The sequence below is a fragment of the Raphanus sativus genome, chromosome 5, assembly GCF_000801105.2.
Source record: "Raphanus sativus cultivar WK10039 chromosome 5, ASM80110v3, whole genome shotgun sequence".
Lineage (NCBI taxonomy): Eukaryota > Viridiplantae > Streptophyta > Magnoliopsida > Brassicales > Brassicaceae > Raphanus > Raphanus sativus.
In genome coordinates, this window is record NC_079515.1 from 11,056,179 (window position 1) to 11,069,778 (window position 13,600).

The 13,600-nt window shown below is 33.2% G+C and overlaps 2 protein-coding genes and 2 long non-coding RNA genes across 4 annotated transcripts; 2 read left to right on the plus strand and 2 right to left on the minus strand.

Annotated features, from left to right (window-relative positions):
• The first annotated feature begins 253 nt into the window (after positions 1 to 253).
• On the plus strand, positions 254 to 2,727 carry LOC130494809 (uncharacterized). The gene is made up of 2 exons (XR_008934249.1): positions 254 to 2,031; positions 2,155 to 2,727. It is a non-coding gene; the product is annotated as an uncharacterized LOC130494809 (long non-coding RNA).
• Positions 1,687 to 2,327, minus strand: LOC130494810 (uncharacterized). Its single transcript, XR_008934250.1, has 3 exons — positions 2,207 to 2,327; positions 1,931 to 2,000; positions 1,687 to 1,824 (listed from the first exon to the last, which is right to left on the minus strand). It is a non-coding gene; the product is annotated as an uncharacterized LOC130494810 (long non-coding RNA).
• Positions 2,728 to 6,286: 3,559 nt separating the features above from the next.
• LOC108862823 (60S ribosomal protein L36a) lies at positions 6,287 to 7,658 on the plus strand. Its single transcript, XM_018637074.2, has 4 exons — positions 6,287 to 6,437; positions 6,759 to 6,938; positions 7,231 to 7,305; positions 7,432 to 7,658. Exons 1-4 carry the CDS (start codon positions 6,435 to 6,437, stop codon positions 7,489 to 7,491), a joined length of 318 nt encoding a protein of 105 aa, XP_018492576.1. The 5' UTR covers positions 6,287 to 6,434; the 3' UTR covers positions 7,492 to 7,658.
• Positions 7,659 to 7,796: 138 nt separating this feature from the next.
• Positions 7,797 to 9,250, minus strand: LOC108862822 (plastid-lipid-associated protein 6, chloroplastic). Its single transcript, XM_018637073.2, has 4 exons — positions 8,913 to 9,250; positions 8,598 to 8,834; positions 8,222 to 8,348; positions 7,797 to 8,140 (listed from the first exon to the last, which is right to left on the minus strand). The coding sequence occupies exons 1-4, from the start codon at positions 9,171 to 9,173 to the stop codon at positions 7,926 to 7,928; spliced, it is 840 nt and encodes a 279-aa protein (XP_018492575.1). The 5' UTR covers positions 9,174 to 9,250; the 3' UTR covers positions 7,797 to 7,925.
• Positions 9,251 to 13,600: the final 4,350 nt, after the last annotated feature.

A 13,600-nucleotide genomic window follows, 5' to 3' on the forward strand; every position in this document is an offset into this window, starting at 1 on the left:
GTTTTACTTTTGATAATTTATGGTTTAATGCTTCTGGCTAAGACAACTTCATTTTTGCGAGTTTTTGTGCTTTGAAATTATCTAAAATACAACAAAATAATTTACATTATAATTTAATTTATTGGTTACTTTTAATTAGTTTTTATCGAAAGCATAATAAATTTACAGTTTTTATAAAATATAAATATAATATATTAACTCATTATCTTATATGCGTCTATTAAAATGTTTATTTTATAAAATATAAATAAATTCTTTGATTTGTATCTAATTATATAATTAATTATTGAACATACTTACTTACTTTTCATATAAATTTTCAAAAAGAAAAGTTGATGTACATTTTTCTTATAATTATATCAGAATATATGTAAACGTAAAAAACTTCACAAAAATTTATGAAAGTATAGTTACTTATCTTAGATAAAGAACCTAACCAAATGCAATGAATAAAAGTAGATCCGTTTTTAGCTAATTAAAATTAGAAATATTTTAATTCAGTTTACAGAAACTATATGTAAGTTAATATATCTTGAAACTTATAGCCGAACAATTCTAAATTCTTATACTAAAATCAAAATTTAACTAAAACAAACAAAATATTGTTACTTGTAATAATTGTATTTGTTATTATACATATAAATTACAGAAACTCAAGATATATTAATAAATGAAACTATAATTTTAACTAACTGTTATGATTAAACTACTTTGAAAATTTAAATATGTGTGCATGAGCTTTTAAACTTCAAATTGATCAATATTTTATTTTTAAAAAATCTGAATACAATATTTATCAAATCATATATTTATCTAGAATAAAATTTATGAATCTAAGACAACAAACTAAACACATTAAAAACTAATAAAAATTAAAATAATAATGTTATGAGTGAATTCAGAAAAGTATATACAATCTGATATATATATACACTATCCAGATACTTTATATCGACATGACCAATTAAAATAAAATAATATTGTTTGAAGTAAATCATATTTACACGCACAGTCAAATATTACAAAAGAATTTATAACTAAGTAAAAATATTATTAATGAATTGTTGTAGTGTGCTTACTTTATAAATATTTACACCCACTGTCAAAATTACCTAGTATGATATATGAAGCTAATATTATTTATAATTTTAAATATACGTGTCATAATGTTTAAAATAAAACAATGACTTATTCTAATATTCATAATAAATATAAAGTTTCTGTTCAGTTGGCTATCATCTTCGCTACTTCAGTTGTGTTACAGAACCTTCGAACTTCGAAGCAAGGAGAAGATACTTTTCTTATAACACAATTGGAATTTTTGTATCTCTGAGAAACAAACTACCTAAATTATTTTCCACCAAATAGCCAAACGAAATCAACCTTGAATGTCAATCTACTAAACTTCCCTGGGTATGTGGTGCTTTGTTATTTTTGTATTCTTTTTGTAGTCGTCTCTTCACTGTTTAGACAAAAGTTTGTCTAATTGAAACTTTAACACATTTTAACTTTTGTGCTCAATATCGCTTCTACACACATCTAAAATACATAGGTTCATTTCCAGAATAAAACATTTCCTTAATTGTACTCGAATTGAAAAAAAAAAGTTGAATGGAGTTTCATGGACACCAACAGCAGATACGGTTTGGTTCAAAATTTTGTGTCTTGAAACCAAATTTGGATGTCGCAAATGTGCCATTGCATTGCTTTGGTGATGTCATTGAGGAAGAGGTCCGGGTCTCTCTTGTAACTTTTGTTGTACTCTCAAACACCATTTCTAGGTACCGCCATGTTTTCAATCTGTAATTGCAAGGACCACTGTATCTGGGCATTAAAATCAAACAACAACATATATAATAGGACTAATACTCTTTTTGGTTAGAAAGCAGACAAAAGTTAGTTTTAGCAGCTATGCAGGTGACATCATTACCTTGATCTTCTCACGGAAACGTTCCTAAGCTTCCATATGTAGCATTGAATCTTATGTGATCTAAATGCTCCTGGTAAAGAAAAAGGGACAAAATTAAACATGTAAGTAATACTATAACAATCAAATTTTGAACAAATATGAAAGAATGATTCCATGTTTGTTGTGTAGTCAGAACATAAAAATTTCTCAAGTTCTAATGTCAAGAAATTTGATATCTTTGGTAGATGTCATCTTCTTCACGGAAGGAAATGATATGCAAGATCAGAAAATTCAAACCTGTTAGTCTGTGACAGCAGCCTACGCCCAAAAGATATTTCACTGAATACTCCGCAACTTTCTTCAGTTCTTGCTACTGGGAACTACTCGCAGTGTCTATTGCCGCAGAGGTCAACCGTAGCGTTCAAATGAGCAGCCACTATGATGAAACGACCTCCAAGGAGGCAAAAAGTAAAGATAGGTAAAAAGTCACAAATAAGGTGGAGAAGTTTGCTGAGTCATAAATGACAGAAGTGGTGGCCATGGAAACTTTATTCAGATCTTCTACGCTGGTGTTGCTCTTACGCCTCATGTCCATCTTCCAGTTAATCTTCTTATCTGAATGATAACCAATAAAATTTTAAAACAACAGCAAATCAATCATCTTGATAGGAAAAAAAAAGATTTTTGATCCACAAAGCACCCAGCTTTCTTATGTATAGAACCAAAAAGAGTACAGAGCTGAACAATATTACTAACCTTATCTTCCAGATTCTCTGTTCAAGAAATAATTTTAAAAAGTGATTATTTTGAAACGTGAATTACAAACTTGGCATTAGTGATTATTTTGAAACGTGAATTACAAACTTGGCATTATAGAAATAAACGAAAGCGCCATAGAAATATTTATATGTATTCAGTAGAGACGGAATTGATGGAAAGAATAAGCTAAAGGAGGAACCTTATCATGGGTTTGCCTATGATTTGCATGTGTGCTTGCTCATGAGTCGAGAGGGAGTGATGATTCCAATGACCCGACTCTGGAATATTGGATTGAACTATGCGCCAATCGACGCCGCATTCGCCGTTCCGGCGTAATCTCCGGTGATACTGTGGCTGAGAGAAAGAAAAAAAGAGTTTATGAGTGACATTGAGATCTTCCCAGAAACGGATAAGGATAAGGCCAGTAACAACTGACTGAGCAGTTCTTCCGAGGAGAAAATCTAGGAGACAGGACCTCTATATACATATAGGAGGATGGAGAACGCTTTAGGTGAAGATGAGTCGTTTCGTCCGTTTAGATCGGTTGAGGAATCGAAGAGATCGAGAATAAAAAACGACTCGCCCGAAGATGAACCACACTCAAACGGATCTCAAAACGGGAAGAAGATAGGGGCTGAAAATGGCAATGTTAAAACACATCAGAAACTGAAGCCCACACTAAACCCAAATAAAATCGATGATGACATGGACGTAAACTGCAATATTACTGGCTAATTTTTCTATCCAACGTGGACACACTCATAGGCTTTGTTATTCTCCTTTTAGTATAGAGTTAGATTACATACTATACTATTTACTATTTAGTCATCAAATATAGAATAACTTTTATTCTTTAGAATATATCAGTTCAATATTTTTTTTCACATAATATAATATACACTAAACATATGTCATACAAATAAATATGTTCTTTCATATTGTCTAGCCTGCATTGAACCCTATCAATAAATAATATAAAAGAAATCAAATGATTTTTTTATTATAACATTTATGATTCAGACGATTTATTATATGTCGCCGTTATAAGTAGAATGGTATATGATTATAGTGTGTGATATACACATCCTTACACACCGTGATGGACATCAATATCTATTTACATGGAAAAGTGACACATTTCCCAAAACATGATTATGTTCTTAATTCTTTATTTACTATGATTATACACTAAATTCACCCAATTAGTTATTACTGATCAAGAATTACAATATGTCTGATAAAGAAAATAAGAGTATGTAACATGCTCCAATCTTAGTTACAGTAAATAATAGTCTTAGCTAATTTATCAGCAACTTAATTTCCTTGTCGACCAGTATGATAGAATAAAGTGGGTGTAATTGTTGCTTCCATGCATCAATTGTAGCCGGATAAAACTGTAGTTTTGGATTTGTTGTTCTCTTTATCAATTGTTGACACATGTTGTAGTTGTCTCCTTCGAATATGTTTGTAGATTTCCTAATGACCATGCACATTGCATTGCCCATATCAAAGCCGAAGCCTCCACTTCTTCCACTGAGTGTCTGCCTTCAAACTTGCACATTCCTCAATCGAGTAAGCCTCTTTGACAATTCTGAATTACACAACCATTTCTGATGTTTTATATTGTGTGAGTGAGACATCATAGTAACATTAACCCATCGCAAGAGCAGTATTTTCTAATGAGATATTTCTCGATTCAGATGCATGGTTGAGTTCGATAATAAAGGATCCAGAGTTACAATACTAATCTATTTTCCAATATCAAAGTTTATATAGAATAAAATATTTTTGAAGTTAATTATCCTTAATAGAAAACATGAGATCATTTCTGCTCTTCCATAAACGACATAGGATCCAAATGGATAATAGTTATAATTTATTCATTCACATAATCAGTAAACAAACTTAAGAAATTAGTATTTACTTTCTAATTTTTGTTTTTGTTTTTTTCTGAGGTTAGTTCGTAGATTTACTGACATTGTTTGAAATGGCATTTGACTCAAAAATCCATATCTTGGACTAAAATTATTATGTAATGAGTTCATACAATGTTCATGTTTTGCCGAATTCAAGTCACCATCGGCGTCTGCAATAGACTTAACCCATAAAACACAAATTCTGGTTCTAAAATGATAACTCCAACTATATTAATAACTCTATAAATAAATAACGATGGGATTACAAGATTCTATTAATTTATAAAGTTATTAATTTAAGAATTTTTTTATATTTATAGATTCTTTTAAATATTTTGTGTAGAAAAATGAATAGAATATATCATTCATCATATTATTATTGAGTTTATAGATTTTAATTTCAACTATATTATAAGATTATTTATATAATACGTATCATATAAAATAAATTTACTTTTATATATAGCTCGATAAAACTAAAAATAAATTTCGAGATGAAATTCAAACGAAACATACACAACAATTTTTTTTTTGCATATGTTTATATAAAATCTATATTGGGTAATTATTATTTTATAGTTTTAGTGGGACTATATTTACCTAAGAGTTAAAAAAAAATTATTATCCTATTACTTATCGAATTATGTTTTATTTTATATTGATCCGATCGGAAACCAAAAAATATTAATTTATTGTGGTTATTAATTTATTGAGTATTAATTGAGTCAATTCATCCCATTCAACTCGCCCCTTAGTGGATTCTGGTGGGTCAACCCCGTTAAATGGGTCCCAAAAACATTCATCCTAAACCTTGTTCAAAAATGCGCCCGTTTTACCATTTATTCGCCCAATTAAATAGTGATCAGAAGACTGCCGTGGCGAGAAAGAGGTAATTGGTGGTTCTAGGTGCTGAAACGTAAAAACATTCAAAAATCAAAAATTTAAAGCTAAATCAATGTTTGTCTCATGAATCTACTATATTTAAGTCAAACTCACAAGAAACAGTTGTAAAACCTATAAAATCGTGAAAAATGAAAAATAAGATATTTTTTCATTCATTAAACTAAAATCAGAAAATGAAGTAAAATACATTGATTCCAAACCAAACTCGTGATCCTAAACTAGTAACATGGGGAATGGACCGTTAGACTGCGTAATCTCAATGTCTATTCTTCGCATACTTAATATATGTACCTATGAAATTAGGTGTCGAGTTCCTTTAACCTCCGATTTTTTGGTAGTGGCTAGACTTAGTGTTACTGCCTTGACTAACGCCTAGGGTAATTCCGAGGAGGCATCCTAACTACTCCGTGAGTAACCAACGCGTGTTAGCCTAGTGGTAAAAGAACTCCGGCTGGAGTGCCCACTCTGGGTTCGATCCGCGTTGGCCATGAGAACATTCACATGGGCTTCTTTCGCCCTCCAGACCACTTCGCGTAACCAGGAGCCTTTAAGTGGAGGCTTAAAAATCTTGTAATGGCATGGGCATAAGCCGGTGGACTAATCGATCACGTTTAATGGTCGGATACTGGATTATAAAAAAAAAAAACTACTCCGTGAGTTTTGTGATTGATTACGAGCACTTACCTTTAACTTTTCTTGATTAAGTTCCCGGTTTATGTGAAACCCGCGACAAATGCTTAATTATCCTAATTGGCACCCTATGTAAAGCCCAAAGTCGTTGTACTAAATAAGGGCCTATAAGTTAGTGGAGGCCCAAAGTCGCCGTTTTACATTTTATGGTTTTAGGGTTTCTGAAAAGTTTACTATAAATTCTGTTTCTTTAAGCTTCCGTTGGCTAGCAGAAGACGGCACACAAGCTTCACCGGAGATAGATCAGAGGAGCGAAAATGGTAACTATTTCTTCCTTTTCTATTTTTCTATTCGTATTCGCTGAGAAGCTCGTTTCGATTTAAGTCTTGTGAGGAAGAATTATACATTGTAGATAGATTTACTGGTTTTTCAGATCTGTAGTTTGAGTTTTCACTCTGACCAAAAACTGTTTTAAGATGCTTTTTATCATAAGATAGCTATTACTAGTTTCTCTATTTGTTGTTTTGGTTTTCGAACTTAGAGAAAGATCCTCATTTTATAACCTTTCTGTATTAACCTCAGATGTCTTTTGATTTTATATGTGTCACTGATAATTGTTTTTTTGTTGGTGAAATTGAAAGGTGAACATTCCGAAGACAAAGAAGACATACTGCAAGAACAAGGAATGCAAGAAGCATACCTTGCACAAGGTTACCCAATACAAGAAGGGTAAAGACAGTCTCGCTGCTCAAGGGAAGCGTCGTTATGACCGTAAGCAATCCGGTTACGGTGGTCAGACTAAGCCCGTCTTCCACAAGAAGGTACATAACTAATCTCTTCTTCTTACATATTGTTTTTGTTGTTTTTTAGGCTCAGTTAGTTAAATCAGTGTAGGGAAGCCATTTATCTAATTTTGTTAGCGGCTGTACTGATCTTGAACTTCTATACTTGCAACTCATTCAGATCAAAATCCTGTTTGTTAGTAATATTTATTGTTTGTCTTTTGTTCTGTGTGATTGGACTCTTTAATTCTGGACGTTAGTGAGAGTAAAATCATCCAATAGGATCAGCATTGTGTACTGATACTCATGTCTTTGTGATTTATCTGAACAGGCTAAGACCACTAAGAAGATTGTCTTGAGGCTTCAGTGCCAAACCTGCAAGCACTTTTCTCAGCACTCCATCAAGGTAACTTCAACGAACATTCTTCAGCCAGCAATTCTTATTACAAAATCGAACAGTCAGCATTCGATTTGAGACTCTTGGTTGTTGTTCTTACACTGTATCTCGTTTTTCTTTCTTTGATATCTTCAGAGGTGCAAGCATTTTGAGATCGGTGGAGACAAGAAGGGCAAGGGAACATCACTTTTCTAAGCTGGTCTCGTCTTAAGCTTTACAAGTTTTGTACTTCGTTGGATCTTTGATTTCATCTGTTTTAGCTCTCGTAAACGATTGTTTCTCATCTTTGCCTGTTAACTCTATGTTTTTGTATCATCAAGATGTGTTATTCAGTTTATCTAAAGCATTCTGTCAATTTTAAATCGACTATATTCATTTCATTATAGAATACTTAAATAAATCTCTATGCCCATTTGCACAAAACTCATGACGTAGTTACAATAACGCATAAATTAATCTAAACAATCCATGTTATGTTATTTCTATATATTGAAATACGGTTTTTGTCTCACTAAGCAGGATATTCTTTTCATTATAAAATACTTTAGTTCTATAATCGTTAAAACGATTTGTATAAAACTCACAAGGAAAGTACTTAAATCTTTACACGTCAAACATATCGTTCGAGCTTAAGCAATGACAAACACCCTAAGTTCACCTCTATCCCCACGAGTTATGCGCATGTTCTCATCAACATAGGTGACTTCAAAATCTCCAGTTCCAGGGTTTGACGGTGGCCTGAAACTATCAGGAAGCCTCGGGATCTCAAAGGGAGGAATCTGCGCTAAGTTTCCAGACGTCTTCACTGTTGTTTTCTCAAATGTGATCTTGATCTTGCAAGTACCTGTTCTCCCATTAAGAGTCTTAACACAAGCAATAATAGTCTAATAGTAAAAATCAAGGTGGAGAGGGAGAGAAGGCAAACCTAAGAGTTCAAATTTGTGTGCCAGTGTGGCAGTGGCTTCCAGAGGCGGAAGCGGCCATGGAGCTCCTATCTCCACTTCCGCTATGTTATCGAAATCTTTGCTAAACACATCGATCCTTTGAAAAACCTGCGGTCCGTCCACACATTAGTTTTCAGACGATATGTACAAAAAAAAACTTGGCTTTCTACTCGAGGAAGGTGAGAGAGCCAAAAAGTTAAAGAGTCTTGGCTCATCACAACCAAAAAGACCAGGCCGTCCACAAAAGCTACTAAGAGATGACACACTCGAGCACTGGACATTATTAAAAAAAAAGAAAAGCTAGAATCTTGGGCTGATGATGATAGACCAGGGCATGCAGACACTAGGGAGCATTACCTGGCCAAGAGTGACAGGAATCAAACGACCAGTGGGTAAACCAGGACGGCTACCACCTAGAGAGCGAGAAGAGAAGGCGCTGCTATACAAGAGCCTCCACTTCCCTTGGAGCTTATCAAGACCCTCGGTAAGATCCACGGGTCCACCAGCCGATTCAAGCTGTTTAGCAGCAGTCTCAGCACGTTGTAGATCATCCACACTCGCCACGAGTCCTCTGTTCAACCCCGAAACCACACTCTGCACCCCACACAACACACATCATAGTCACAAAAAGAGATTCTTCGAATGAATTTAATTGAATCAGAAGACACTCACCAGTAACTTGAGTTTCAGCGTTTCGATTCCCTCCTTGTCTCCCGATCCAGATGTCTCCGGTTCGCGAAAGGACACCTCTCCCACCGTTGATTTCACCACGAGGCTTCTCCTCTTCTCAGGTGTAGTAGTGAAGCTCAAACGAGACGATCTGGGAGTAGCGATGAGCACCGGAGAGGAAGAGATGGAACAGCATGGTGGCTGAGAGCGGTTGTTGTTGGAGAGAAGTGCCGGTGAGAAGAAGGTAGAAGAAGCCGCCGCCATGGGAGAAGAGAAGAAAGAAAAGTTTTAGAGGAAGAGGAGAAGAAGCATCTTCTTATTATACAAAAGAATCTCTCTTTGTTTGGTCCGTTTATTATCATGTGATTTGAGAAGCGAACACGAGTGGAGCGCGCTAGCTGTCACGTTTTCTTTTCTATATACGTGTGTAGTAGTGTATATGCAAAGATGGTATCAGACGCACATTCACATTGCAGTTTTTTTAAACGTTTTCGCCTTTGTTTAGCAGACTCACATTTACATTTTTGGATTTATCTTATTAAATTCTCTACTCAGAGAGAGAGCCATTAATAGATGCGATATGTAGTAAATGACACAAATTTGCGTGTTTTTCTTTCCTAAACTTATGTAGTAAATGAAATAATTGTGAGTCTTGTTTCTTTTTTTTTCCGACTTATTCTTGGTTTAGCTCGAATGCTCAAATCTCAAATGAAAGCTTCGTTTTAGAGGCTTACTAAGTGAATGGGCTCAGTCGCTGAAGATTGAGCTTCGAGAAGCTGTCAAGTAGGCCTAAATATGTTGTGACTTGTGGCCCAGGCTCATCTTGTTGAGCTTCTGCTTTAATAGAAAGCCGACCTTAGATCCTTTTCTTCTCTCTAGTTTCTTGGTTTTCTTCTTCTCTGTAATTCCCTAGTCCTGAACTGACAGAAGATTGGATGATGTCAGACACTGTCAAAGAAAGTAACTTGTTAATCTTGACATGCAATAACATTCTTTCTTCACATATCCATCAAAGAGAGAATCAAAGAAAGATTAATACATATATGTTTTTTCTCGACAAATATTCCATTAGTTCTAGATTGAAATTAATATATATACTTTTGGAAAAATTATTACATAAATTTTTTTGAAACCGGACCGGTTAGCAAACCGGATTTTTATGGGTCATGGATCATTCTGGTTCGACCAGGTTTTAATATTCTTACAAAAATAGATCATATCAAATAAAATATTTAAATAGCCATAACATTTAGAAAACTTAAAAAATAATAATTAAAATGTAAAAAGAATGTTATTAGTTCAAATCTAAAATCAATATGAAAAGCATATTTAAACTTTATTCTCAGATCTTATCACTCTAAATCGCATGACGTTTTAAAAAATTATAAGCACATTATTATATTTTGAAATAAAGATTTCACAAACGTAAATATTTCAATTATTAAAATCATCAAAATAAGTGATCACGAAATAAAATTTAAATAAAGTGAGAAATAGAAAAAAAACAATATCTTAATGTAAATATTTAACTTTGTGAATCTTGTAATTTATAAGTTATAAAGACGTCAAAAGAAAGAGATAAGAGACATTTATTAATCTTTAATAAATCCTATTTTATTTTTATTTTTAAAGAAGAATTAATATACGAACCGGGTTTTGGCCGATTCATTAGACCACTGATTCCTAGGTTTTTGACGGTTCGATAGAAGTTTTTAATTCGGTTCAACTTTAGTTGGGTTTTGATATTAACTCAATCCAGATTATTTTTTTGGTTCATGGTTCAACTTGGTCCAACTGCCAGTACGATCCTGATTTAAAAACACTACAATTTTTAGTACTTACAATATTAAACATAGAAAACATTTGCGTGTTAGTTTAAGACATTCTCTATTTCACTATCATTTTCTCATGACTGAGATATATCAAGATCTAAGCAATTAATCATATCATTCAGTTGGTTAGAACTTTTGTCCTGTGCATTTTTTTTTCAATTTTTTTCTTTTATTAAACGAAGTCCAAAGATCAATCTACAAACAAATTCACTTATAAAATTTAGCCCAAAACGGAGTTTAAATAAACCAACTGAAAACATGGTTGACACGTGTTCAATACCATGTTTCTTGAATCGAGAAAGATGAAGGCGGTTCCAGATCTCTTGCCAGAAAGCCAGCAATCACCATCTCACGTGAGGCTATTTGCATATTCCTTCCACTATCAGAATACGCCACCCACAAGATTTTCTTTCTCCAGTTGTTAGAAGAAAAGAATAGTAACTTGTCGGAATACTAAATCTAAATCTTATATCTTGATCATCATGGAGACTAAGCCTGAACACGAGCGAAGCTTGATACCACCTCCGAATCGGAAGCTAAGCTTGTTTAACAAAAAGCAAATCCAACTTTCCAATCAAACACTGTGAATATCAACCCAGAAGGAGAAGAACACAACCAAAATTTTATTTATGTTCAATTCATCAGAGGAAGATAAGAGTGATAAATTTAGCAAAAAAAAAAAAGATAAGAGTGATAATCAAAACTCTTTTTTTTTAACTTTACACGTTAAAATTGTCTACGCTAATAGGGAGTCGCCAACATGAACAGAAAATCGATAGTTTAGATTTTGTCAGATGATATATCTATAAAATGGGTCAATTTTCTTTATGATATTTTCTTTTGTAAATGAAAGTTCATAATTTCTGTTTTTTTTTCAGAAAACATAACAACTGATATGTGTTGCCAAAACATATAAACTGATATGTTTAATTAGTCCTTTCATAACCCAGCCCTGAACTTGTATATTGAAATGAATTATGCTGATAGCTTCGTTGTGAAGGAATGAAAAAGTTTTGACTCTTGGGACTAGACTTGCTAACTGCTACCAAGCTGGTTTTAACTCACTCACACCTGTCCAGTAGAGTCATCACAGGTTTACATAAATCATAAGGTTTTCGGGTCAAGTTTCATTTACTGAGCAAAAAAAAAAACCAAAAATACGTGGTTCAGAATCATATAATGAATTGACAGGTGCTTGTATGAACTCCGAACGCTTGTCGAATGCAGAATACGTGGTTCAAAATCATATTTATTGATCAGAGTTGTCTCAAAATCGTCTCACGTCCAAACTCTCAGGTCTCAACTATACAATTTGGTCTACTAACTTCACTACTAGTATAAGATCACTTTCTTATTAATAGAGAAGCAATTTAAAGAACTAACCTTAATTTAGTATATTATTTACATTACCGTCATTATGCTGACATTTTACATTTTCATGCATTTTCAGACTATTTATTTAATTACCCTTTTATAACTAGAATAATTACAATTTTTATCATTGGTACAACTTAGATTAAAAACATTCATATTCATATGAATATGATTAAACACTGCATCTTACAGAATGCACCTTATGCCTCACCCTTTCTCGCTTCTTGATATAATATTTTCACCGACCTGCCAAATACAATAAAATGAATATTAAGATTAGGTTGTCGATACCTAACTATTTCTACTGTTCCGTCAATACAAAAAACGTATCTGACTTCATATAATTCAAAACAATACCCTTATCATATGCATATTTATGATTTTTTTTTTTTAATGATTTTGCTTAATATAGGAAAAAATAATACATTTAGAAATAGTGCTTTACATTCGAACAAACCATTTTCATGATTATTCTAAACAATGCTACACCAAACTATCACATCTTCATTGTATTTAACTATTTAAAAAAAAAACTATTTTAACGGAGAACATACCGAAGGTGAGCATAAGGTATCTCTCCGATTGATTTAGCATCTGAGTCGAGATTGTCTTGCGGTGAAGAAGAGATGGAGCGGTGGGGCTCCGGGAAGGTTAGGGACTCGGAGTAGCAGCGCACGCGGAGGCGGCACCTTAGCTGCTAGGGTTTTTTCTGTTGGGCCTACGGGCTTTCTGTTCTTTTGTTTGGGCTGTTGCCTTTGGGCTTGACCGTTTGTATGTCATGGGCTTGGGACCTTTTATCTTTAATATTATAATTATTGAGGGAAAAAAAAGGTGAGCATCGTTTAAAATAATGCTACACCAAGAGTCATTTTGGTGTCGTGATAATAATGATATACTAGGTAGGACATGCGCCTTGCGCAGAGTGAGATTGTGTTTCTAAAATTTTAATTTAATTTTAACATATGTTCTAAATTTGTAAACATAGTTTCTGGATTGGTTATGTAATAACATTCTCAACATATTTTTCTTCATAATTATTAACTACAGATGATATACATCTATTTTAAACTACGGATGATAGACATATATTTCTAATTTTCATCTACCTATTCGTTCGAAAGGTACGTAGCGACCTTTTGTATACATTGCAGTACTTGAGCGATTTTTGTTCGTTAATGAAATAATAAACCAAACTTTCATTCCGGTTTGGTCTTCTGACAAGTGTCTTTGTTCTATTTAATTTTGGTTTGTGTAGATCTATCTGATGGAGCTTTGAACAATACAATAACAAAAAAATCAAATACAAATCCCAAGACAATCTGAAGCACTGACTGGAATCAATCAAATCTTTGATAGGTAACATTAGGTTACGTAATTTTTATTTTATTGAAAATAGTTAAACTATAGATAGACTACCATCGAAAATAGTTACATGATATGATTCTGTAGGTTCTATAGTATAAAGAGAGGAACATTATGCCAGCA